The sequence below is a fragment of the Prionailurus viverrinus genome, chromosome C2 (genome assembly GCF_022837055.1).
Source record: "Prionailurus viverrinus isolate Anna chromosome C2, UM_Priviv_1.0, whole genome shotgun sequence".
Lineage (NCBI taxonomy): Eukaryota > Metazoa > Chordata > Mammalia > Carnivora > Felidae > Prionailurus > Prionailurus viverrinus.
In genome coordinates, this window is record NC_062569.1 from 92,084,177 (window position 1) to 92,110,415 (window position 26,239).

A 26,239-nucleotide genomic window follows, 5' to 3' on the forward strand; every position below is an offset into this window, starting at 1 on the left:
TTTTGAATAGTCTCTTTGTTAATTCTCCATGATTAACTTCTTACAAAGATAATTAAAAACCACTCTTTAAAAAATAGGAAAGAGTAAGTACTAAAAAAAATAGGAAAAAGTAAGTAAGTAAGGAAAGAGAAGTAGGTAGATTTCTGTTGCCCCCTTCTTCCTCAGACTTTTTGGGTGATGTCAGGCTCTGTCTGCAACAAACAATCCTATACCATCACCAAACAACACTCACACCTGCTTTTTACCCTCTGCTACATAAGGCCATCTAAGAACCTATGGATATCCATGTTGGAGATACTTCTTTTAGGGGAGGAACCCTTGGGTGCTTTCTAGTACTTTTTATCTCATGGCTTCCTCCTTTTTAAATTCTTTTCTGTCAGAGAATCAACTAGGACCTTATGAAATTGAATTACTACTTTGACAATTTAGATAAGCCCAATATTTTATAAAAGGATCCTGTACTCTAAAATGAGATACCCCAGTTTGTCCACCGTTCCTTAAAGAAAGAAGCACAGAGGTCATTATAGAGGAGGATATCTGACAGCTATGAAGGCAAAGTCATTTTGGCTTTCACAATTTTTTTTTGGCATAAAAGGAAAAAGATTAGTCATATCTGCCTCATGTCTCCCCCACCCAAAAGAAGGAATACAGGTCTCCATTGTAAGACAAAAAGGGATAGGTCAAGGTCATGTTTTGTTCTTTGCAGCTCACTACTAGAAATAATGGTGAAGTCAAAGCAAAGCTAGCCAAAAATAGAAAAGGTAGGAAGAGAATTCCTTTCAAAGAGGGAAAAGAGAAACAAATCATTATGAAGTACAGAGAGGGAAATGAAAGTAGTAGAGAAAATTAGGATAAGGCAATCAGTGGTCAGTAAACAATACATTTTACTACATTTCAAAGCATCCTTTTTTAAGACATACTAAAGAGCTGTGTATAGACTATGTCCAATACAGTACCCACTAACTACATGTGAGTACTGAGTACTTGACATGCAGCTAGTCAAAATTGGAATGTGCCATAAGTGTAAAATACCACATTTTGAAGACTTAGTATGAGAGTGTAAAATACTTCATTAATAGTTTTTATATTGAATATATGTTGAAGTGCCAATATCTTTTACATATATTGAGTTATATATAGTATGTTTATATAGCTCAGTATTTGCAAAATATTAATTTTGACTGTTCCTTTTACTTTTTTTATATGGCTACTAGAAAGTTTAAAATTACATATGTGACTTCCATTATATTTTTATTAGCACTACTATTGATCTTAGTAAGAAAAAAAAGGAATAATTAATTAGTTTCACTGAAAGTAGTAGGAATATCATTTCCTTGAACTTGTCCTTTGGGAGGAGCTGCTTTTTAGTGTTTTTGGCAGGAAAAGGCCAGAACTATGTTTTGCCTTTCTCCCTTCCTTATTTTTTTGAAAAAGGAGAGGCATTGTTTCTCATGTAATTAGAAATTGAAAAAACCCTATGTAAACTTGCTAATTTCAAATTACACATTTTTAACCCAGATAATAAGTGGGAGTTCTTTGTAGTGGTATAGTGTTGAAATTAAGTTTGAAGAGTTAGCTGCATTTTCCCTTTTAACAGCTCCATGATTTTCTTCTCTTGCTTTCTCATCTCTTAAGAAAGTTAGAAGGAAGGTGATGGTTGATGGTGTCTGGTCTCTAGAGCCAGAATGATAGTAGTGCTTGCTACTTAATTATAGCAGAAAAGTACTTTGCACTATTATACAAATCCATCACAGACTGACCACAAAAACACTTAGAGAAACCCTTAGCAGTTGAGAAAATAAATAAAAACTGGAAGATAAATAACAATTTCAGAGAGTCCTCAAGTGGCAAAGAATGAAGAAATAAAAGGTTAAGGCGGGCTTTTTTGATCTAGGGACAGAAATTTCGCTGTTCTGGTACCTTTACTCTGATGTTCCCAGCTAATAGCAGGAGGTAGAAGAGAGAGAGAAGGAGAAGCAAGGAAGAAGAATCAAGTAAAGGGAACAATACAAGGGAGAGGGTCTCTTAACAGGAGGATGCAAGCACAGTTGAAGGCTCCAGTAACATACTAAAAACAGGGATATTAGGGACATTTTATATAGTGAGTGAGAATACTTCCAGCTCTGTTCACCACGCCCTCAGGTCCCTGTGTGCCATCAGCCAGGCTTATCTCTTGCAAACAGTAGATTGAGAATATTTTCTTTGGGAAATCTGAGAAGAGTTACAAGTATGCTCACGATGGGGTACTCCACAAAGAAACAGCCCAGGTCAGTAGTTTTATATTAAAATACACAGTAGATAAGGCCTACCCACCAGCCCAGAATTTCTAACAACTTCTTAGTTTTCACTCTTAAATATCAGCTCAAAGTGTCACTGAATATCTGAGGAAAGCTGAAGCCAAAACAAACAATAAAACTACTTGGTGGAAATAGAGATATTGCAGGGATAAGAAGACTTTTTAAAAATCTGGTAATTCCTCAGAGCTAAGAGAAGATAATGCATGAAACAAAACCAGGATGCTATATAAAGGGGAACAAATAGAAGAAAAATTGGCAGAAGAAAAAATGAAAGACATAATAAAAGGACTAGGGGGGAAAAAATTAGGAAATCCAGAGAGCAGGGCAAAAAGAAAAGAAAACCAGTCCAGGAAGTCAAATATTCAAACATTTGAAACAAAGAACAGAAAAAAACCTGAGGAGAGGTAATCAAATAATTCAATATTTCCCAGAACTCAGTGTCATTAGTTTTAGATTAAAAGGGCTAACTAAATGTCTAAAACGAGGACAGAAATACACCCACATTTATTTTACATTACTGTGAACTACACTGGGGACACACATACTTCTCAGTAGCAACATTGGAAGCTAAAATATATTGGAGTAAGGCTGTTACATTTTGGAGGGAAAAGGATTTCCTACTAGAATTCTATATCATCTGCACCATCAGTTAAAGATAAGGGTAAACTAAAGAATTTTCACGTATCACAAAGTCTCTAAAACAAGAAAAAAGACAATGTGGAATATAGTAATGTGCAAAGGAAAGATGAAAAGGAGTCGCTAAGATGATGGTGAATGGAGATCTCAGGATGACATGCATCAGGCATAGAGAACAGTCAATCCAGTTTTGAGCAGGTCAGAAAGCTCCAGAAAATGTATATCCCAGAAAACAAATTTGATAGAATGCCTGATATGTTTTAATGTATTAAGTAAGCATTAGGACAGAGTTTAGATGCATGATCAGGGGTAAGTACATAGAAAAGTAATCATTGGAAAACAACACACTTATTTATTCTACAGAAAATAAAAAATGTGCAAGAAAGGAAAAGTAATCATATACTATATGGTTCAAAATTGAATGACCTTTTTGTAGTTATAATTATGTAAGCACTGCACATTGATTTAACTAAATTTACAATAATATTGGATGTTTGGGGATGTGGAAAATATGTGGGAGGGCAAGCAATGAAAGAGAGCTAAGCTAAATCCTTATCTGCTATAGAAGAAGGTGGATATAATTGCACCAGCATTCTTCTCGAAACTAGAACAAGCCATCCTAAAATTCATATGGAACCACAAAAGGCCCCGAATAGCCAAAGGAATTTTGAAGAAGAAGACCAAAGCAGGAGGCATCACAATCCCAGACTTTAGCCTCTACTACAAAGCTGTCATCATCAAGACAGCATGGTATTGGCACCAAAACAGACACATAGACCAATGGAATAGAATAGAAACCCCAGAACTAGACACACAAACGTATGGCCAACTCATCTTTGACAAAGCAGGAAAGAACATCCAATGGAAAAAAGACAGCCTCTTTAACAAATGGTGCTGGGAGAACTGGACAGCAACATGCAGAAGGTTGAAACTAGACCACTTTCTCACACCATTCACAAAAATAAACTCAAAATGGATAAAGGACCTAAATGTGAGACAGGAAACCATCAAAACCTTAGAGGAGAAAGCAGGAAAAGACCTCTCTGACCTCAGCCGTAGCAATCTCTTACTCGACACATCCCCAAAGGCAAGGGAATTAAAAGCAAAAGTGAATTACTGGGACCTTATGAAGATAAAAAGCTTCTGCACAGCCAAGGAAACAACCAACAAAACTAAAAGGCAACCAACGGAATGGGAAAAGATATTCGCAAATGACATATCGGACAAAGGGCTAGTCTCCAAAATCTATAAAGAGCTCACCAAACTCCACACCCAAAAAACAAATAACCCAGTGAAGAAATGGGCAGAAAACATGAATAGACACTTCTCTAAAGAAGACATCCGGATGGCCAACAGGCACATGAAAAGATGTTCAGCGTCACTCCTTATCAGGGAAATACAAATCAAAACCACACTCAGGTATCACCTCACGCCAATCAGAGTGGCCAAAATGAACAAATCAGGAGACTATAGATGCTGGAGAGGATGTGGAGAAACGGGAACCCTCTTGCACTGTTGGTGGGCATGCAAATTGGTGCAGCCGCTCTGGAAAGCAGTGTGGAGGTTCCTCAGAAAATTAAAAATAGACCTACCCTATGACCCAGCAATAGCACTGCTAGGAATTTATCCAAGGGACACAGGAGCACTGATGCATAGGGCCACTTGTACCCCAATGTTCATAGCAGCACTCTCAACAATAGCCAAATTATGGAAAGAGCCTAAATGTCCATCAACTGATGAATGGATAAAGAAATTGTGGTTTATATACACAATGGAATATTACGTGGCAATGAGAAAAAATGAAATATGGCCTTTTGTAGCAACGTGGATGGAACTGGAGAGTGTGATGCTAAGTGAAATAAGCCATACAGAGAAAGACAGATACCATATGGTTTCACTCTTATGTGGATCCTGAGAAACTGAACAGGAACCCATGGGGGAGGGAAAGGAAAAAAAAAAAAGGTTAGAATGGGAGAGAGCCAAAGCATAAGAGACTGTTAAAAACTGAGAACAAACTGAGGGTTGATGGGGGGTGGGAGGGAGGAGAGGGTGGGTGATGGGTATTGAGGAGGGCACCTTTTGGGATGAGCACTGGGTGTTGTATGGAAACCAATTTGTCAATAAATTTCATTAAAAAAAAAAAAAAAAAAGAAGAAGGTGGATAGATAATACCCATACTTGAAAAATTGCAGAAAAGTAGATGAAGATAAACAAAAGAAGAAGCTTCTTCAAAAGAAGAAGCTGGAAGAGTTAAAGTTGTCTTTGAGGGCGGGGGCAGAGAGCTGTAGTTGTTTTTTTTAATAATAATTCTTATAAAACTGCCACATTAAACAGTAGAATTATATCAATGATTTTTTTTTTTCTGGAAAGCACTGAATAGTAAAATATTTTATACTTTGTGAGCCAGTCTTGCAACTGTTCAGCTCTATAGTTATAGTACAGAGGAAGCTGAAAACAATACATAAGCAAGCATGAAACATCAATAATATGTTATTTGTAGACAATGAATTTTGAATTTCATATAATTTTCACAAGTCAATATATTCTTTTTAAACATATAAAAGTACAAACCATTTTTAACTTTTAAGCCATACAAAAAGACACAGCAGGCTGGCTTTGGTCTGTGGGCCATAATTTGCCAACCTTTTCCTTAAGGCAATGTGAATATGTAACTTTGATGAAATAAAAAATACAAGGAGGGGAGAAGAGTGAAAAAAATTGGCCAGAATAATTTCAAATTTGTTTCCAAATCTTGCCTGTTTTAAGACTTCTTGTTTTACCAGGAATTCTTTCTGAAGGACATGAGAAAGAAAATTAAGAAAGTACTTTTGTCAGTAGCCCCATACTTTATAATTTTATAGTATTTCCTCATTTACCAAGCTTTTTCGTACATACTATCCCTTTGGTCCTCACATTCTTGTAGTCTAAGTAGAATTGGGGTGTCTTTTCTATAGACCTAGATCCCTTTCTGTAGAGATCAAGTGACTTTCCCAAAATCATACACAGTTTATAAGGGACAAGTATTGAGACAAGAGCTTACTTCCAGTTTTTTCCTCCTGATTGCTTACTATACTATGTCTCAAATCATACAGTTTATAAGGGACTAGAATTGAGATGAGAACTCATTTCCTATTTTTTCCTCTTTGTTGCTTTGTATACAAATAATACATGAATATATCCTTGTAAAAGATTAAAACACTCCAAGAAAATATCATTAAAAAATCATTGTCCTCCCTCACTCCCATCACAATCCCATCCCTCTCCTCATACACACTCAGAGTTAATAACTTGTAATATGTTTGCTGCTGTATGTTGTAAAAGAAAATAGTTCTATTAGTTAGGAATGAAAAATTACAACTCTTTTTTTGCCCCAGACTCTTAAATTCCTAGCAATGTGTCGTAAGAAAAAGAAACTGTTTGCTCCTTGGCAAGGACTTCAAGACCTCACTGATGCACGCAGAGTTAAACTGAAGCAACAAGTGGATGACTATCTCCAAAGACATCCGGTATGCAGGCTTCTGTGCGTTGATAATCAGTGTTACTTTTTGCCAGTGCATGATATTCACCAACAAAGTAGTGTATTATATGTGTTTGTGCATTTTTTATTGGTAAAAGGTAATACAGTGGCTTTACCATAGAATTAAGGAGTCTTATAATTACATGTGCCATCGTATAGTCAATAACGAAGGAGACTGCTTCAATTCAGTCATCTTGCATAGTGTATCAGCAAAACATGGTCATTGCTTTTTTTTTTTTGCAATAGTGCATAAAACTATGTTGAAGCTTCCACAAAGAGTGTATATAGCTTCCAGTCAGTAAATATTCGTTGTTAACATATATACCCAAACACATAACACATACATGTGGAAACTGACATCTGCTATTAATGAAACTCCAGGAGCCAATATTATAAAACAGTTGGCTGTTTGCCTCTTATGATTTTATTACTGTAATACTGCTAACACCTTTCTCCCAATAGAAATGTCCATATCTTTTACTTTCTGTAACCACAGTACTACATATCAGGTGTTATTTGCTTCTCCCTTCTGAGTTCTTGACCTTATACTCCTATATGTTTTTGAAGATCATTTTCCTTTCTGCTTTTAGAGTGATTCACCACCCTGTCATTAATTTTAATGACCTATACTTCTGCCAATCACACTCACTTTCTCTTTTCTTGATGTTTCTCCCATACTTCCACACTTCACTAATTTTATGAGGAAAGTTGGGAGATTATACATTTCAGCTAATCAGAATGCTTATTGCCCTCACTCAAACTAATAACCACTCATGAAGGTACCACTTACATACTTTTCACATCCGTTTTCTTGTGCTTCCATCGTTTGTCTCTGGGTTCTGTTTCTCCCTCCTCTCTACCCCCTCCTCCCCACATACACACACGTTCTCCCTCTTTCTAAAATCTGAAGGTTCTGGGTGACTAATGTTAGAGGTTAAGAATAATGTTAGGTAGTCCTATCATTCACCCTTTCATTCTTCCAGAGCTCCCAAAACTAAAGAGCCTTATGCAAAAGAAAACAAAAAGAAACAAAATCTAAAAAAACAGAAAGACCATTATAAATAGGAATTAGAAGACTAACATGTTATAGCTGAGCATGTATCTGATAGATTACCACTGGAACAGAACATTGGTAAAAGCAGAATTCGATAGCAAGGCTCAGTTGAGGAGGCATAAGTAAGGACTCCTACTTTTCCTGCGTACTAATCTGAATTTAAGAATTCACAAACTAATGTGAAAAAAAAGATGACAAGCCTGCCCTTGTATTTCTGGCCCTCTGTGGTTACCACATAGAGGTAGACAATAGAAAAAAGTTCTGACTTCTGCTTCTATCCAAGATTTAGGAACAGGGACAGAGTTTACTTACTGCCTGAAACAACTGGGGGAGGGAGGGCGGAGATAAAATACGTGAAACAATGGTTTTCAAGTCAGTGGGCATCAGACAGTGAAGGTTAGTAATTCCTGAGAGGGAAGATGGGGTAAAAGGGACTGGATTTACTTCCTGCCTGAAACAACTGGGGGGGGGGGGGCCGGTAGAGATGAAATACATGATGAAATACATGAAACAATAGTTTCCAAGACCATGGACATCAAACAATAAAAATTAGTAATTCCTGAGAGGGACCAGAGTGAGCCATATGATGACCCTAGCTTATTACCCTGAGAGAGTTTCTAGGTCACAGCATAAGGAGGAGGAACAAAGGAGGAGCTCTTTGGAATCCCATGCTGAGGAGATGAAACTGAGAGTCTGAGGAGAACAAGGTAGCTAGATTTCATAGGACAGAGTACCGGAGTAAAAGGAGATACAAAGAGAACCCCAGATATCTGGAGAATGTTCCCTTGAGTATATTTCAGAATTCTGATTAGTACATGTATATAAGGAAACTACCCAAGGCCAAGGAAACAGTCATCTTAAAAGATAAAAGAGAACAGTGCCTGGTACTCAACACAGGTCCATAGTGCATGTTCCCATCAAACAGACTAGAAAAACTTAATCCACAGGGCATCGGTAAGAATACTCAGGAAGGTCTTGTCTTAGTAGTAGAAAGTAAATAGTATATACTGATGCATTCTGCCAAACAAATCATAAAAGCAAGAGCCAAAAATACCAAAAAAATTTTATGTAATTTAACCACATCTCAGAAAAAGCCTCAAGATTTTTAGAAATACCAAAATAACTAGCACTCAACAAGGTAAAAGTTACAATGTCTTGCATTCAAAGATTAATAAGCATATATAGAGGCAGGAAAACATGACCTATAATGAGGAGGACACTTAAACCACTCTAGAGATTACACAGATGTTAGAATTAGCAGAGAAGGACATTAAGAGTTATTATTATAACTATATTCCATATGTTCAGATTTTAAGTGGAGATGTGGAAGATATAAAATACACCCAAATCAAACTTCTAGAGGTAAAAATTTCAATGTGTGATATGAAAAATGCACTAGATCATTAATAGCAGATGAGACATGGATGAATAAGATTAATATAGTTGAAGGCATAGTAGTATATACTATGCAAAATGAGTCAAAAAAGAAAAAAAAATTTAATTGAAAAGAACATTAGTGAGCTGTGAGTCTTCATGTGGCCTATTAAATGAATAATTGGGAGTTTCTGAAGAAGATAGGAAAGAAAGATAGAAAACATAATGGCCAAAAACTTTCCAAATTATAAATTTACCCCCAAGTCCAATGAAGGCACAGGCACATGGGGAAAAAAAAAAAAAAACAAAACCTATGCCAAGGCATATTATAATGGGATTCCTTGAATCAGTAATAAAGTAAAAATCTTAAAAACAGAAAACAAAAACATATAAAAACAGATGACATATTTCTCAGCAGGAACAATGCAAGTAAGAAGATAACTTTAAAGTAATTGAAAAAAAAAAGCTGTCAATGTAGAATTCTTTACTATGAAAAATTATTTTAAAAACAAAGACAAAATAACTTTTTCAGACATACAAGTGATAAAGCACTTTGTCACCAGCATACTCACACTACCAGAAATGTTACAGCCTTCGAGTTGTAAAGGATTTACGATTTCTCTTAAAAATGGTACCACAAGAAGTCCAACTCTACATAAAGAAATTAAGAAGCACTGGAAATGGTAACTACATGGGTAAATATATGACTTTTAACTCATCATTTAAATCTTTATAAAATATAATTGATTTAAAAAATTTTTTTAATGTTTATTTATTTTTGAGAGACAGAGCATGAGTGAGGGAGGGGCAGAGAGAGAGGGAGACACAGAATCTGAAACAGGCTGCAGGCTCTGAGCTGTCAGTACAGAACCTGATGCGGGGTTCGAACCCACAAACTGTGAGAATTGGGATGCTCAACCGACTGAGCCACCCAGGCACCCCATAATTGATTTTTTTTAAAACCAAAATGTCATCAAATGTTCTGTAATACATACTACAGATTAAATATTTCCAGTTTTGTAGACCATATAGCCTTTATCATCATTATGCATCTCTGCAGCTGTAGATTAAAGCAGTCTTAGATAATATATAAACAAATACTTGTGTTTCAGTTGAACTTCATTTTCAAAAATAGGCAGTTGATTATTTGAAACAAAAGTAATAGCAATGTTTAATGGTGTTTGTAACATATGTAAAAATATAATGCTTTGCAACAATAGTATAAAAACCAGGAGAGAAATAGATGTATACTATTGAAAAGTTTTTATACTATATGTGAAGTGAGTGGATTGATAATAAAAGATGTATACTCTGAATCCTAAAGCTACCAATAAAGTTAAAGAACAAAAGAGTTATAGCTAATAAGCCTATAAAGGAGATGAAACAATTAGTCAATTAATCAAAAAGAAAGCAGAAAAAGAGGAAAAATAAAAGAAAGTAATGGGAAAATGAAAAATAATAAAATGATAGACTCAAACATAACGGTATCAATAATTATAATAAATTTAAATGGTATGAATACCCCCAATTAATAAGCAGAGATTGTCAGATTAAATGAACAAGTATGACTTGATTATATGTTAACTACAAGAAACACACTTTAAGTATGAAAAAATAAAAAGAACAAAATGTGCAAACACTAGTGAAAGAAATCTAGAATGACTATATAAATATCAAAGTAGATGTCAGAGCACTATTACTAGATTATTACCAGAAGTAAAGAAGGCAATTTCATAATAATAAAAGGGTCAATTAATCAAAAGGACATAAGAATCTAAATGTTTATGCACCTAATAACAGAACTTGAAACTATATGGAGACAACATAGATGAACTTCGAGGCATTATGCTAAGTGAAATAAGCCAAACAGAAAAGAACGAATGTTGTATGATTCTACTTAAATGAAGTACCTAGAATAGAGATGGGAAATAGAATGAATGAATGGTGGTGTCCAGGAGTGGGGGGTGGGAGAATGGGGAGGTAGTGTTTAAATGGTACTGAATTTCAGTTTGGAAAGATGAAGAAGTTCTAGAGACGGACCCTGGTGATGGTTGCACAACAATGTGAATGTATTTAATGTCACTAAACTATACACTTAAAAAGTGGTTAACATGATAAATTATATATATATTTAGCCACAATAAAATGCATGAATCAAAAACTGATAGAACTATGATGAAAAGTAGAGAAAGCCACAATATAGAGATTTCAATACCCATTTCTAAACAACTTACAGGATAAATAGGCAGAAAAGCAGCAAGAATATAGTAGACTTGAATGACACTATCAGACAACTTGATCTGGTTGACATTTTTAGAACCCTCCATGGAATGACAGCAGAATACACATTTTTCTCCTGTACACACAGAATATTTACCAAGATAGACCATGTTCAGTGGCATAAAACAAGTCAGTAAATTGAAAAAGACTGAAGTCATACAAAGTATGTTCTCTGACCACAATGAAATTGTTTGAAATTTAAGAACAGAAAGATCTCTAGATATATCATCCCCAAATATTTGGAAACTAAACAACACATGTCTGAATAACCAAAGGATCAAAGAAGAAGTAAAAAGGCAAATTAAAAAATATTTCAAACTGAATGGAAGCATATTTCAGAACTTGCTGATGAATGGATAAAGAAAATGTGTGTGTGTATATAGATAGATAGATAGATAGATAGATAGATAGATAGATATACACACAATGGAATACTACTCGATGAAAAAGAATGAAATCTTGCCATTTGCAACAATGTGGATAAAACTAGAGGGCATTATGCTATGTGAAATAAGTCAGAGAAAGACAGAGATAATATGATTTCACTTATACATGGAATTTGAGAAACTCAACAGATGATCATAGGAGAAGGGAAGGAAAAATAAGATAAAAAACAGGGAAGCAAACCATAAGAGACTCTTAAATACAGAGAACAAACAGGGCTGCTGGAGGGCAGGTGGGTGGAGGGATGAGTTAAATGGGTGATGAGCATTAAGGAGGGCACTTTTTGGGATGAGCACTGGGTGTTATATGTAAGAGATGAATCACTGGGTTCTACTTCTGACTAGGACTACTCTGTATGTTAACTAGCTTGAATTTAAATTGAAACTAACTAACTAACTAACTAACTAAATAACTAACTAACTAAATAAATAAATAAATAAATAAATAAAAATTGAACTTGTGGATTCTAAACCAGTATTTGGAGGGAAATTTATATTGCTGACCATCTATATTAAAAGAAGGTTCAAATCAAAGACCTCAGCTTACATATTAAGTAACTAATAAAAGGACAAGTTAAACCCAAAGTAAATAGAAGAAAGGAAATAATAAACATTTGAGAGAAATCAATAAAATAGAAAACAAAGACAATAGAAAAAAATTAATAAAACAAAAAGCCAGTTATTTGAGAGGATCAATAAAATTGATAAACTTGTAGGCAGACTAACCAGGAAAAAGAGGAGATACAGATTACCACTGTCAGGGATAAGAAAGGTGACCTCATTGTAGATACTACAGATATTAAAGGATAATGGAATATTATGAACAACTTCATATGTCAATAAATTTGATTAATCTCATGAAATAAATTCCTTTAAAGATAAGAATTACGAAGCTTACTCAAGAAGAAAGAGATAAAATGAATAGCCCCTGTATCTATATATATAGGTAACAAATTGTAGTTAAAAACTTTCCTCAGGAAAAACTTGAGGGAAAGATTGGTTTTACTGGTGAATTTAAGGAGGAAATAGTGCAAATTCTATATAAAGTCTTCTACCAAACTGAAGGGGAGGCAATACTTCTCAGCTCATTTTATAAGACCAGCATTACTCTGACACCATAACCAGAGACATTACAAGCAAAGAACTTCAGAACAATATTTTTCATGCATACATGAAAAAATTCTAAACAAAATTATAAGAAGTTGAATTCAACAATCTATTGAAAGGTTAATACATCCTGGGATTATCTCAGGGATTCGGGGTTAATTTAACCTTTGAAAATCAATTAAAGTAATTCACCATATTAACAGACCAGGAAAAACAATTGTCATCATATAAATACATGCAAAAAAAATTTCAGCAAAATAGAAACTTCCTCTATCTGATGAAGAATATCTACAGCTGACAATGATGAAAGACTGGATGCTTCTTTCCTGAAATCAGGAACAAGACAGAATGTCATTCAGTACAATCAAAATCCCAGCAGGCTTTTTTTGTAGAAATTGACAAGCTGATTCTAAAATTCATGTGGAAATGCAAAGGACCTAGAAAGGCTAAAATAACTACAAAAAAGAAAAAAGTTGGAGGTTTAACACTACCTGATTTCATGAACTATAGAGCTGTAGTAGCCAAAACTGTGGTACTGATATAAAGATTTAAAAAAAATAAATCAGTGGAACCAAAATCAAATCCAAAAATAAACCCACATATATGGCCGCCTGATTACTGACAGAGGTGCACAGTTAATGTGTGGAGAAACTGGAACAATTGGATATCCATATGTAAAAAACATGAACTTGGATCCATATACTGTATCATATATAAAACTTAAAATGGATCATAGACTTAAATGCAAAATCTAAAATTATATAAAACTTCTAGAAGAAAACATTAGAGAAAAGCCATACTTTTGGTTGGGCAGTAATTTCTTAAATACAACAACAGTAGCATAATCTACAAAAGAAAAATTGATAAATTGGTTTTCATCAAAATTTTGAACTTCTGTTCTTCCAAAGACACCATAATAGAATTTTTTTTAAAAAAGCAAATATTGGGAAAATATCTTTGCCAAGTATGTATCTGGTAAAGGACTTGTATCCAGAGTGTAAACTCAACAATAAGAAAACAAAGCAAAGCAAAGCAATTTTTTTAAATAGGCAAAAGATTTTAACAGACACTTCACCCAAAGAAATTGTGGCAAATACATGAAATATTGACATAAGTCAATAAAGGAAATACAAATTTAAACCATAATAAGATCTTTACACAACTGTTAAAATGTCTAGAACTTTAAAAGTTGACTATGTCAAAGGTTGGCAAGCATGTGGAGGAACTGTAGCTCTCTCATACACTGCTGATGGGAATGCAAAATAGTGCAACCCCTTTGGAAACAGTTTGGCAGTTTCTTAAAAAGTTAAACGTATATCCATCATATGATTCAGTGATCCCACTCTTAAGTATTTATCCAAGTGGAAAGGAAATATATATCCATACAAGCATTTGTAAATGAATGCTCATAGCCCAAAACTAGAAATAACCCAAGCATCCATCAACAGATAGATAAACAAGTTGCTCTATATCCATACAATGGAATACCAGTCCACAGTATAAAGGAATGAATTATAGATACACACAGCAACATAGATGAATCTCAAAATAATTATGCTATGTGAAAGAAGCCAGACAATATACATTGAATTACCCCATTTATATAAACTTTAAAAATGTAATCTCTAGAGTAACAAAATTAAGTCAGTGGTTACTTGGGGATGGGAGAGTAGGGAATGAAGGATTACAAAAAGGCAATGACACTTCTGGTGGTGATGGATGTTCATTATCCTGACTGTGGTAATGGTTTTCACAGATGTATACATAGATCAAAGCTTACCAAATTTGGGCACTTGGGTGGCTCAGCCTGTTGAGCATCCAACTCTTGGTTTCAGCTCAGGTCATAGTCTCATGGTGTTGTGGGTTTGAGCCCCGCATTGGCTCTGCGCTCGTAGCACAGAGCCTGCTTGGGATTCTGTCTCTCCTTCTCTCTTCCCCTCTCCCACTTGTGCTGTCTCTGTCTCTCAAAATAAATAAATAAACTTAAAAAATTTTTTAAAAACCTTACCAAATTGTACACTTTTGATAATTGTAGTTAATTGTATGTCACTTTTACCTCAATAAAGCTGTATGTTTAAAAAAAAATTAATCTAAATGCAAAAGAAAAGAAAAGCAAACCTTTTCTTTTAAAAGGGAGAGTAATCCCTTTATAAAAATAACATACCCAAGCAACACATACACAGCAAGTAATTCTGAATCAGTAGGTTTGGTGTGTCTTCATGGTTCTATTTTTTATTTCTTTTAATTGTAAAACATATAAAACATAAAAATACCAAACCTAAAATTACGATTTTAATCATTTTTAAGTGTACAGCTCAGTGGAATTAAATACATTTACATTGTTGTGCAACTATCACCACCATTCACCTTCAAAATGTTTTTCATTTTGCAAAACTGAAATTATACCCATTAAACATAAATTTCGTATTCTGTCTCTCAGCTCTGTTCATAGCATCCTTTGATGCACAGAAATTTTTAATTTTTTTTTTTATGAAATTTATTGACAAATTGGTTTCCATACAACACCCAGTGCTCATCCCAAAAGGTGCCCTCCTCAATACCCATCACCCACCCTCTCCTCCCTCCCACCCCCCATCAACCCTCAGTTCTCAGTTTTTAACAGTCTCTTATGCTTTGACTCTCTCCCATTCTAACCTCTTTTTTTTTTTTTCCTTCCCCTCCCCCATGGGTTCCTGTTAAGTTTCTCAGGATCCACATAAGAGTGAAACCATATGGTATCTGTCTTTCTCTGTATGGCTTATTTCACTTAGCATCACACTCTCCAGTTCCATCCACGTTGCTACGAAAGGCCATATTTCATTTTTTTCTCATTGCCACGTAATATTCCATTGTGTATATAAACCACAATTTCTTTATCCATTCATCAGTTGATGGACATTTAGGCTCTTTCCATAATTTGGCTATTGTTGAGAGTGCTGCTATGAACATTGGGGTACAAGTGGCCCTATGCATCAGTGTATCCCTTGGATAAATTCCTAGCAGTGCTACTGCTGGGTCATAGGGCAGAAATTTTTAATTTTGATGGAGGTTCAACTTGTCTGTCTTTTGTTGTGTCTGTGTCTTCAGTGTCATATTCAAGAAATGGCCAAACCTAATGTCATGATTTTTCCCCTTTTATTCTGAGAGTTTTATAATTTTCTCTCTTATATTTAGGTCTTTGATCTCTCTCTCTCTCTCTCTTTTAATGCATTTTGTATGATGTTGATGCATGCTCTCATTTAAAAAACAAGTATTACTTTAGCCATACTCTAGTGCTCCTGTTTAAGATTCTGTGGCTGAAAAGTAAAGTGTTAGCTGGAGTGGGACTGTATCCCAGATCCAGGAACTGGAATATTTGAGCAAGCTGTGGTGTCAGAAGCTAAGATTTTCTTATTCTTGTCCAAACTAATTAAGTTCTCTTTAAAGTAGCTGTGTAGCCAAAGGAATATGGTCCTTTAGCTGATTTTTTTTCCCTTGTTTTGTGAAACCAGAAGCAGTTATAACATTATGGTTTAGATAAGTTTGGGAGTGGGAGTGAGATAAAAAGCCTGTCAGGTGGGATCTGGAACAGGGGTTGGGCTTGTTATTCCTCTTCCAGGCCCGTATCTTTACCGAACCATTTGTAGTTTTCACTAAGGGCTCTTAATCTTTCCTCTTCTCCCAAAATTCTACAGTATGTGAGGAAGTGAGGTATGGGAATATACCAGAAAGAAACTATCCTCTGAATTTTCACAAAGCTGCTTTTAAAAACCTACTTAATGCTTGAACAAGAGTACAAGGTCGAAATCAATCATGAGATTCATTTGATAGGCTGAGATAGCTAAGCATTCTGGAACCTCTGCTAAGTGGTTGGGTGAAACATATGTCTCCTGTGATAATTTTTTCTCTTCTTTTTTCCCAGAGCTCTCAGATGTCAGATGTGACTAGCAGAGAGCTCCATTCCCAAGCTCAAGAACAACTGCAACACTACCTTATGGGCAGGGTCCTAGAAGAGAGAGCCCAGCAGCACAGGGAGGCTCTGATGGCTCAGATCAACACCAACATTGAACAATTAATGAGTATGTGCTTGTTTATTTTGGTATCCTAAAATGAACAACCTATGCAAGATTTTGTGACATTGAAAATCTTCAGAAGGAAAATACCATTTAATGTTTATTAGCCTATTTCTTGTCCTCAGAAATTTCTAGATCCAGAACATGCCAGCACATGATCTTTTCAAATAATGCAGATCTCATAACCTCCTTTTTGGCTATTTCTCTAAGCCTTGCTATCATTCATAGATATCAACTTAGACAAAAGTTATTAATTATAAAGATGCTAAGCCCTACTAGCCAAATTTCATTATGTAGTCTCAAAAGCTTTTGATAATATTTTAGAAGTAGATGACAGTAGTTACAGTGCCATTTTATAATTTTTTTTAACATTTATTTTTGAGAGAGAGACAGAGTGTGAGCAGGGGAGGGGCAGAGAGAGAGGGAGACACAGAATCCAAAGCAGGCTCCAGGATCTGAGCTGTCATCACAGAGCCTGACGCGGGGCTCGAACTCATGAACTGCTAGATCCTGACCTGAACCAAAGTCGGACACTTAACCGACTGAGACACCCAGGAGCCCCCATTTTACAATTTTTAATGAAGTGTTTTCACAAAAGTTAATTCATCTGCTTCTTACAACCATAGATACATTTAGGGAGAGATCTCATCCTACATTTCAGTCCACCTATGAAACACTTTTAGTGTGTACGGAGCAGAAAGGACCAGGGTCTTCTGTTTAGTGCCATTACTTGTGAATTTTTTATTTTTCAATAGATGGGTGGCTGGAACTGAGCCTCTCATATATAGGATGGGGTTCTGCTATATTTTAAAAATTCATGTTCTTTAAACCATCTAAAAAAACCTACATCTTTTTAAATTCTTTTCTTTTACACAGTATGGGGGGTGGGTAGTTAATGCCAGCCACAGCTTCAACTTATGAATAGTCGTATGCCATCTATAGCTAGCAATGATAATAGATTCAGAATTGGAACCCTATCCCTTGCCTACTATAGCAGAGTTCCAACTCTATACTTTCCAAATTCCTACTTGTTTGATACATAACTCTTCTACTCACTTGTTTATTTTCTGTTTACTACAGAGGCACCAAGTCTGAAGGAAGCAGAAGGGAAGGAACCTGAGCTCTTCCTAAGTAGATCCAGGCCTGTGGCAGCCAAGGCCAAGCAGGCCCATCTTACCGCTCTGAAGCATTTACAGGCACCCTGGTGGAAGAATCTTGGGGAAGAAGAAGGAGATGAGATTGATGTCCCAAAGGATGAGCTCAGTGTAGAATTAGGAACTTTATTCATTGGTGGAACCAAACCCCCTTAGGGAGCTACCCAAAGAAATGACACTTATTTTAGGAGATTGTATTGGTTCTGCCTCTGGCATACTAGTAGACTAGAGCTATCCTAACTCATTTCCCGAAATTCCTCTCCAGATAAGATTTTCAGGCAGTAAGCAAGGAGTTACCTTCTACCTCTATCTCAGTTCTCTTTTTTTTTCCCACATTACCCACGCCACACACAAATTAGGATGGCTTTTATTGTGGAACTAACCTCAGCATGGCATTCTATTGCTTAGATGAAATGTGGTAGTTCTTTTGTTTTTGCTGTTTTCCTACTAAAGATGTTTTCTAAATAAATATTTTCAACAATTCTCAAAAACTTGTCAGGATTACTTCAACTTTTCACATTTATTGTTTAGAATGCATGTGTTTCTACAAATATAAAAAGTGTTCTTGGCCTAATTTATTAAGATCAGGAAAAGAAATGGTCATTTGAAGGGCACCGCACTATTTTCTACCAAACAGTGCTTGAACTCATTTTCTATCTTGTTATTTCTAAAAGAACTACATTTAAAAAAAAAATCCTAAGAAGGGTGCCTGGGTAGCTCAGTCGGTTGAGCATCTGACTTCGGCTCAGGTCATGATCTCATGGCTTGTGAGTTTGAGCCCCATGTCAGGCTCTGTGCTGACAACTCAGAGCCTGGAGCCTGCCTCAGATTCTGTGTCTCCCTCTCTCTCTGCCCCTCTGCCACTCACGCTCTGTCAGTCTCAAAAAGACGTAAACATTAAAAAAAATTTTTTAATCCTAGGATTCAGCACAAAAAAAATTCCTTCAGATAAATGCATTTGTCCTGTTAAAGTGAGAATTCTATAACTTACTGTTTCCCTTTGTCTTATCTCCTATAAATCTCAGCTAAATATAATACTTACTTTGTGTTATGATCCTAGGTACCTATAGAGTTATTTGGTTGCAACCTAATACTTTCTAATTTTCCTATTTATCTTTGATTGTGTTTTAGTACCAGAAGCTACTTCTGTTTGTGTTTGTAACAATATAGAATTTAAATTAAAAACATTTAACAAATCATGGATGCAGTATCATGAGGAACCTGTATGATACTTTTTGTATAAATGAGTGAAAATACCATTATTTCTGGATAGGAAGACCAAATAGTATAATGTCAATTCCTCCAACATTAAGTTTAGTAAAATTCTAGTCACTATCCTAATGTAATTTTTATTCATAATTGGGAAAGAAATGTACATAATTCATCTGTAATAATCAGTTGAAAGTTCTGATTTCACTTAGAATGTAGAAAGCTGGGTGAAAATGTTGCTTCCCTGTTAAAAATGCCAGATAATCTACAAAAATAATTTTTCTTGAGCCTATCTGATAGTTGAGGCCTCAAGACAACCAAGTAAATAGAGATGTGACTCAATATCTGTGAAATGAGCTATTTCATCTTTAGCAGAGCACAGGAGACAAAGGTAGCTGGATAAGAAGAAATCAACTAAAATTTTTACAAATTCTTAAAGACCAAGTATCAGGTAGCATGTCAGTTTAGAATATCTAGGAGCTTCAGACGGGAGAATTTAGAACTTCCATCTAAAAACAGGCAAGGTTGGGAGCAGGACAGCAGGCCTGAAGAGATGCCTTTTGTGATGCAGGCAAACATGTGATAGGCTGCTGCTGAGTGCCATGCCCAAATCCCTGCCTGCTTTCCCAAACCCTTTTCTTAAAAGCTTTAGGCTGCTAGAGCAGGGGTAGCAAGGCTCAGAGAAAATCCTACTACATGTAAGAAAGAAATAGAAATAAAAACTGTCTCTGGAGGCAGGATAGGAAACACTAGCTCCAGATACTGGTACAGATACAGTATTGCCGAGGGAGGGACAGAAACAAAATCCCTCTCTTGAGAGAGGAAATCATCTTAGCCCCAGAAATCCTACACAATACAAGGCAGATGTCTCCTAATGCTGGGGGGGGGGGGGGGGGGTGTTAGAAAACTGCCTGCCAAAGCTAATGACTGCCAAGGAATAGAAGGATAGGAACCCTGAGAAAGCCCTACCTCCAATCACAGGAGAAGAGACCTGGCCTAAGACTTAGGCCAGATCAGGACAACACAATACCCATGCCCCAGCAACTAGCCTAGCACCAAGTAATAAGCAATGGCACTTTATTAGTGGCATGGAGAGAAACCTCCTCTGTGGTAAAGGCAAAAGGGACAGCTGAAAGTGGAGGGTGGAACTGGAGCACTGAAAAACCTTCAAGCTTCCCAGACCGCACTGTAAGCAGGTAACAGCAGCAAAAAAATAATTTGAAGTCCATGGTGCATTGAAGATAAAAAGGAAAACCAAACCCAGCTAAAGTCCTGACTACTGAGTCAACCCCACTGCAATCTAATTCTTATATTTTAAATTCTTATTCTGATTTATAATGCTGTTGTGTTTAGTATATTGATGTAACAAAACAATTCTGCATTACTCAGTGAAAAAAAAAAGTAATACATGTGAGAAAGTGATTTTACCAATCATCAATTTAGATGTCACAATTTAATTTTGTTGGATGACTTGCTTACCCTGTGAGAGTTCGTCTTCTATAGAATATAAAGTACTGAAGAGGGTTTAATACAAATATGAGAAACACAGTTGTTAATATTAGATCCTTATGCATGTAGAGAATGCATAGAAACGGAAAATTCTGTAGTTAACAAAGTCTGTAGAAAAGCCATTCCCTATTACGTTTTTCTTTTTAGGAATATCCATGTCCATTTAGGTCAGTTTCAAATTATGTCAAAGAGAATCCAAACACACAATTGCTAGACTTAACTTTAATGATTACATTTTGAAGATTCCCCCCCCCCCAGCTTTATTAGGTATGATTGACAAAATTGTATATATTTAAAATGTATAATGATGTGAAATGATAATCACAATCAGGTTAAGTAACACATCCATCACCCCACATATTTACCTTTATTTCTATGTGGTGTCAATACTTAAGATTTGCTTTCAGCAAATTTCAAGTATAAATTACAGTATTATTAACTATAGTCACCAAGCTGTGGATTAGATCCCAGGAACTTATTCATCTTATAACTGAAAGTTAGTGCCATTTGAGCAGCATCTCCATTTCTCTCACCTCCCAGCCTCTGGTGTCCACCATTTTACTCTCTGTTTCTATGAGTTTGACTTTTTTTTTTTTTTTTTTTTTCAGATTCCACATTTGTATGAAATCATATAGTACTTGTTTCTCTCTATCTGGCTTATTTCACATAGAATAATGTCCTCCGGTTTCATCCATGCTATGGTAAATGGTAGGATTTCCTTCTTCCTCGTGGCTGAATAATATTCTGTTGCATACATCTTTTTTTAAAAAAATGTTTATTAAAAATGTTTATTTATTTTCAAAGAGAGAAGGAAGAAGAGAGGGAGAGAGAGAATCCCAAGCAGGCTCTACACAGTCCACACAGAGCCCAATGCAGGGCTTGAACTCATGAACCATGAGATTGTGCCCTGAGCCAAAATCAAGAGATGGACATTTAACCAACCAAGCCACCCATGCGCCCCTCATTTATTTATTTATTTAAATTCAAGTTAGTTAACATACAGTATAAGACTGGTTTCAGGAGTAGAATTTAGTGGTCCATCTCTTACATATAACACCCAGTCCTCATCCCAACAAGTGCCCTTCTTAATGCCCAATACCCATTTAGCCCATCCCCCCACCTCTACTCCAGCAACACTCTGTTCTCTGTATTTAAGAGTCTCTCATGGTTTTACTGCCTCTAGTTTTTATCTTGATTTTCCTCCTTCCTTTCCCCTATGTTCATCTATTTTGTTTCTTAAATTCCACATATGAGTAAAATCATATGATATGTGTCTTTCTCTGACTGACTTATTTTGCTTACACATTGTTGCAAATGGCAATATTTAATTCTTTGAAACCGTAATATTCCAATTGTATATGTATACACATATACTTCCCAACAACATTTTTTGTATCCTTTGGATAAATACCTAATAGTCCAATTGCTGGGTCATAGGGTATCTCTGTTTTTAATTTTTTGAGGAACCTCCATACTGTTCGAGTGGCTACAGCAGTTTGCATTCTCACCAACAGTGCAAAAGGGCTCTGGTGCTCCCCTTTTTCTACATCCTCACCAACATCTGTTGTTCCCTGAGTTGTTAATTTTAGCCATTCTGATGGGTGAGGTGGTATCTCATTGTAGTTTTGATTTGTATTTTCTGATGATGGGTGATGTTAGTCATGTGTCTGTTAGTGATATTTCATGTGTTTGTTAGCCATCTGGATGTCTTCTTTGGAAAAGTGTCTATTCATGTCTTCTGCCCATATCTTTACTGGATTATTTGTTTTTTTGGTGTTGAGTTTGTAGGTTCTTTAGAGATTTTGGATACTAATCATTTATCAGATATGTAATTTGCAAATATCTTCTCCCATTCTATCGGTTTCCTTTTAGTTTTGTTGATTGTTTCCTTTGCTGTGCAGAAGCTTTTTATCTTGATAAGGTCCCAATAGTTCATTTTTGCTTTTATTTCCCTGCCTCCGGAGAAATGTCTAGTAAGAAGTTGCTGTGGCCAAGGTCAAAGAGGTTGCCTGTTTTCTACTCTAGGATTTTGTTGGTTTCCTATCTATCATTTAGGTCTTCCATCCATTTTGAATTTATTTTTGTGTATGATATAACAAAGTGGTCTAGTTTTTCTTCTGCATGTCACACTGTCCAGTTTTCCCAACACCTTTTCCTGAACAGACTGTCTTTTTTCATTGGATATTCTTTCCTGCTTTGTTGAAGATTTGTTGGCTATACGTTTGTAGGCCCATTTCTGGGTTCTGCATTCTGTTCCATTGATCTATTTGTCTGTTTTTGTGCCAGTACCATACTGTCTTGATTATTACAGCTTTTTAATACAGCTTGATGTCCAGGATAGTGATGCCTTCAGCTTTGGTTTTCCTTTTCAACATTATTTTGGCTATTGGAGGTCTTTTCTGGTTCCATACAAATTTTAGAATTGTTTGTTCTAGCTTTGTGAAGAATGCTGTTGTTATTTTGATAGGGATTGCAATGGCTGTGTATACTGTTTTTGGCAGTATAGACTTAACGATATTTGTTCTTCCAATCCACAAGCATGGAATGTTTTTCAATTTCTTTGTGTGCCTTCAATTTTTTTCATAAGCTTTCTATAGTTTTCAGCATACAGATCTTTTACCTCTTTGGTTAGGTTTATTCTAAGGTATCTTATGGTTTTTGGTGCAGTTGTAAATGGGATCAATTCCTTGATTTCTCTTTTTGCTGCTCCATTATTGGTGTATAGAAATGTAACCAATTTCTGTACATTGATTTATATCCTGTGATTTTGCTGAATTTGTTTATCAGTTCTAGTAGTTTTTTGGTGAAGTCTTTAGGGTTTTCTATATATAGTATCATGTCATCTGCAAATAGTAAACGTTTCAGTTCTTCCATACCAATCTGGATGTGTTTTCTTCTTTCTTTCTTTCTTTCTTTCTTTCTTCCTTCCTTCCTTTCTTTCTTTCTTTCTTTCTTTCTTTCTTTCTTTCTTTCTTTCTTATTGCTGTGGTTAGGACTTCCAGTATTGTGTTGAACAACACTGGTGAGAGTGGGCACCCCTGTTATGTTCCTAGCCTTAGGGAGAAAGCTCTCAGTTTTTCCCCATTGAGGATGATATTAGCTGTAGGTCTTTCATATATGGCCTTTATGATGTTGAGATATATTCCATCTATCCCTACTTTCTTGAGGGTTTTTATCAAGAAAAGATGCTGTATTGTGTCAAATGCTTTTTCTGCATCTATTGACAAGATCATATGGTTCTTATCCTTTCTTTTATTAATGTGGTGTATCATGTTGATTGGTTTACGAATATTGAACCAGTCCTCCTGTCCCACTTGATCATGATGAATAATTCCTTTAATGTATTGTTGATTTCGATTTGCTGGTATCTTGTGTAACTCTCTTTTTTAGTGGGATCTTTGGTTTTGGAATCAAGGTAATGCTGGCTTCATACAGTGAGTTTGGAAGCTCTCCTTCTATTTCTATTTTTTGGAACAGTTTGGGAAGAATAGGTATTAGCTCTTCTTTAAATGTCTGATAGAATTCCCTTGGTAATCCATCTGGCCTAGGACTCTTATTGGGAGATTTTTAATTACTGATTCAATTTTTTGCTGGTTATGGGTCTGTTCAGATTTTCTTCCTGTTTCAGTTTTGGTGGTTTGTATGTTTCTAGGAATTTGCCCATTTATTCCAGATGGCTCAGTTTGTAGGCATATAATTTTTTATGGTATTCTCTTATGAGTGTTTGAATTTCTGTGGTGTTAGTTGTGACCTCTCCTCTTTCATTCGTGATATTATCTGTTTGGGTCCTTTCTGTTTTCTTTTTGATAAGTCTGGCTAGGTGGTTATCAATTTTGTTAATTCTTTCAAAAACCAGCTCTTAGTTTCATTGATCTATTCTACTGGTTTTTGTTTGTTTGTTTGTTTCTATATTATTTATTTCTGCTCTATTCCTTATTGTTTCCCCTCTTCTGCTGCCTTTAGGCTTTATTTGCTGTGCCTTTTCTAGCTCCTTTAGGTGTAAGGTTAGGTTGTGTATTTGAGACATTTCTTCCTTTAGAAAGGCCTGGATTGCTGTATACTTCCCTCTTATGACTGCCTTTGCTCTGTCCCAGAGGTTTTGGACTGTCGTGTTTTCATTTTCATTGGCTCCCATGTACTTTTTAATTTCCTCTTTAATATCTTGGTTAACCCATTCATTCTTTAGTAGGATGTTCTTTTATCTCCATGTATTTGTGGTCTTTCCAAATTTTTTCTTGTGATTGATTTCAAGTTTCATAGCATTGTGATTGAAAAATAAGCATGGTATGATATCAATCTTTTTGTACTTGTTGAAGGCTGATTTGTGTCCCAGTATGTGATCTATTCTGGAGATGGTCCATGAGAATTCAAGAAGAATGTGTATCCTGCTACTTTAGGATGAAATGTTCTGAATATATCTGTTAAGTCCATCTGGTCCAGTGTGTCATTCAAAACCATTGTCTCCTTGTTGATTTTGTGCTTAGATGATCTGTCCATTGCTATAAGTGGTGTGTTAAAGTCCCCTACAATTATGGTATTATTATCAATGAGTTTCTTTGTTATTAATTTATTTATGGGTTCTTACAAGTTGGGGGCATAAATATTTACAATTATTAGATCTTCTTGATGGATAGACTCCTTAATTATGATATAATGGCCTTCTTCATCTCTTGTTATAGCCTTTGCTTTAAAATCTAGTTTGTCTGGGGTGCCTGGCCGGCTCAGTTGGTTAAGTGTCTGACTCTTGATTTGGCTCAGGTCATGATCTCACAGTTTGTGAGTTTGAGCCCTGCATCAGGCTTCACACTGACAGAGTGGGGGCAGCTTGGGATTCTCTCTCTCTCCGTCTGACCCTCTTCCATTTCCTCTCTTGCTCTCTCTTAATAATAAATACAATTTTAAAAACTCTGGTTTTTCTGATATAAGTATGGCTACTTGGGCTTTCTTTTGACCTCCATTAGCATGATAGGTGGTTCTCTATCCCCTCGCTTCAATCTGCAGGTATTCTCTCCCAATGCGCCCCAGAGACCTCTACACCATGCTATGCACTCCTGAGCCAGCTCCCTCCTTCTCTCCAGGAGCATGCACCACAGCTCTGCTCTGGAGAAAGTTGTGCACTTCCAAAACCTCTGAGTTTGAGCTCTACATGCTGTTTGCTAAAAAACCTGTGACACTGAAAACTTCTATCTCCCCAGTCTGTGGTCCAGAAAGGTTTTCCTCTTGTGTGAATTTGATGCCACACTCTCTCAGTCCCTCTTTCTTTGTCTCCCATTTATCTCTCCTCAGAATGCCCCCCACCCCCAGAGCATTGCAGTTTTTCCTTCCCCCAATTCACTTTCATGCACCTCTCACCTGCCACACTATCTCCCTCCAACCTTGGAGATCCTTCTGCCATTCTGCAGATTGATTTCCTGGGTGTTCCAAGTGATATGACCTGAATATAGCTGTGTTTGAGGGAGGAGGAAAGCCCAGAGCCCTCCTACTTCTCTGCCATCTTAACTCCTCCCCTCTGGGTGCATCTTTATCCATTCCTTCACTGACTGATGTTTAGGTTGTTTCCATATGTTGACTATTGTTAATATTGCTGCAATGAACATGGGAGTGCAA

The 26,239-nt window shown here is 36.0% G+C and overlaps 1 protein-coding gene across 10 annotated transcripts in view; it reads left to right on the forward strand.

The window, feature by feature from the left end:
• Positions 1-18,405, forward strand: part of IQCB1 (IQ motif containing B1) — a 65,558-nt gene extending 47,153 nt beyond the window's left edge. For 9 of the 10 annotated variants that reach the window (XM_047874436.1, XM_047874434.1, XM_047874430.1 and 6 more), the window contains 3 exons: positions 6,308-6,439; positions 16,610-16,766; positions 17,841-18,405. In XM_047874436.1, coding sequence (XP_047730392.1) covers positions 6,308-6,439; positions 16,610-16,766; positions 17,841-18,070 — 519 coding nt within the window. In that variant the 3' untranslated portion in view covers positions 18,071-18,405. The remainder of the gene's footprint in view (positions 1-6,307; positions 6,440-16,609; positions 16,767-17,840) is intronic. The other variant, XM_047874439.1, reaches the window with a different exon arrangement.
• The last annotated feature ends 7,834 nt before the right edge of the window (positions 18,406-26,239 follow it).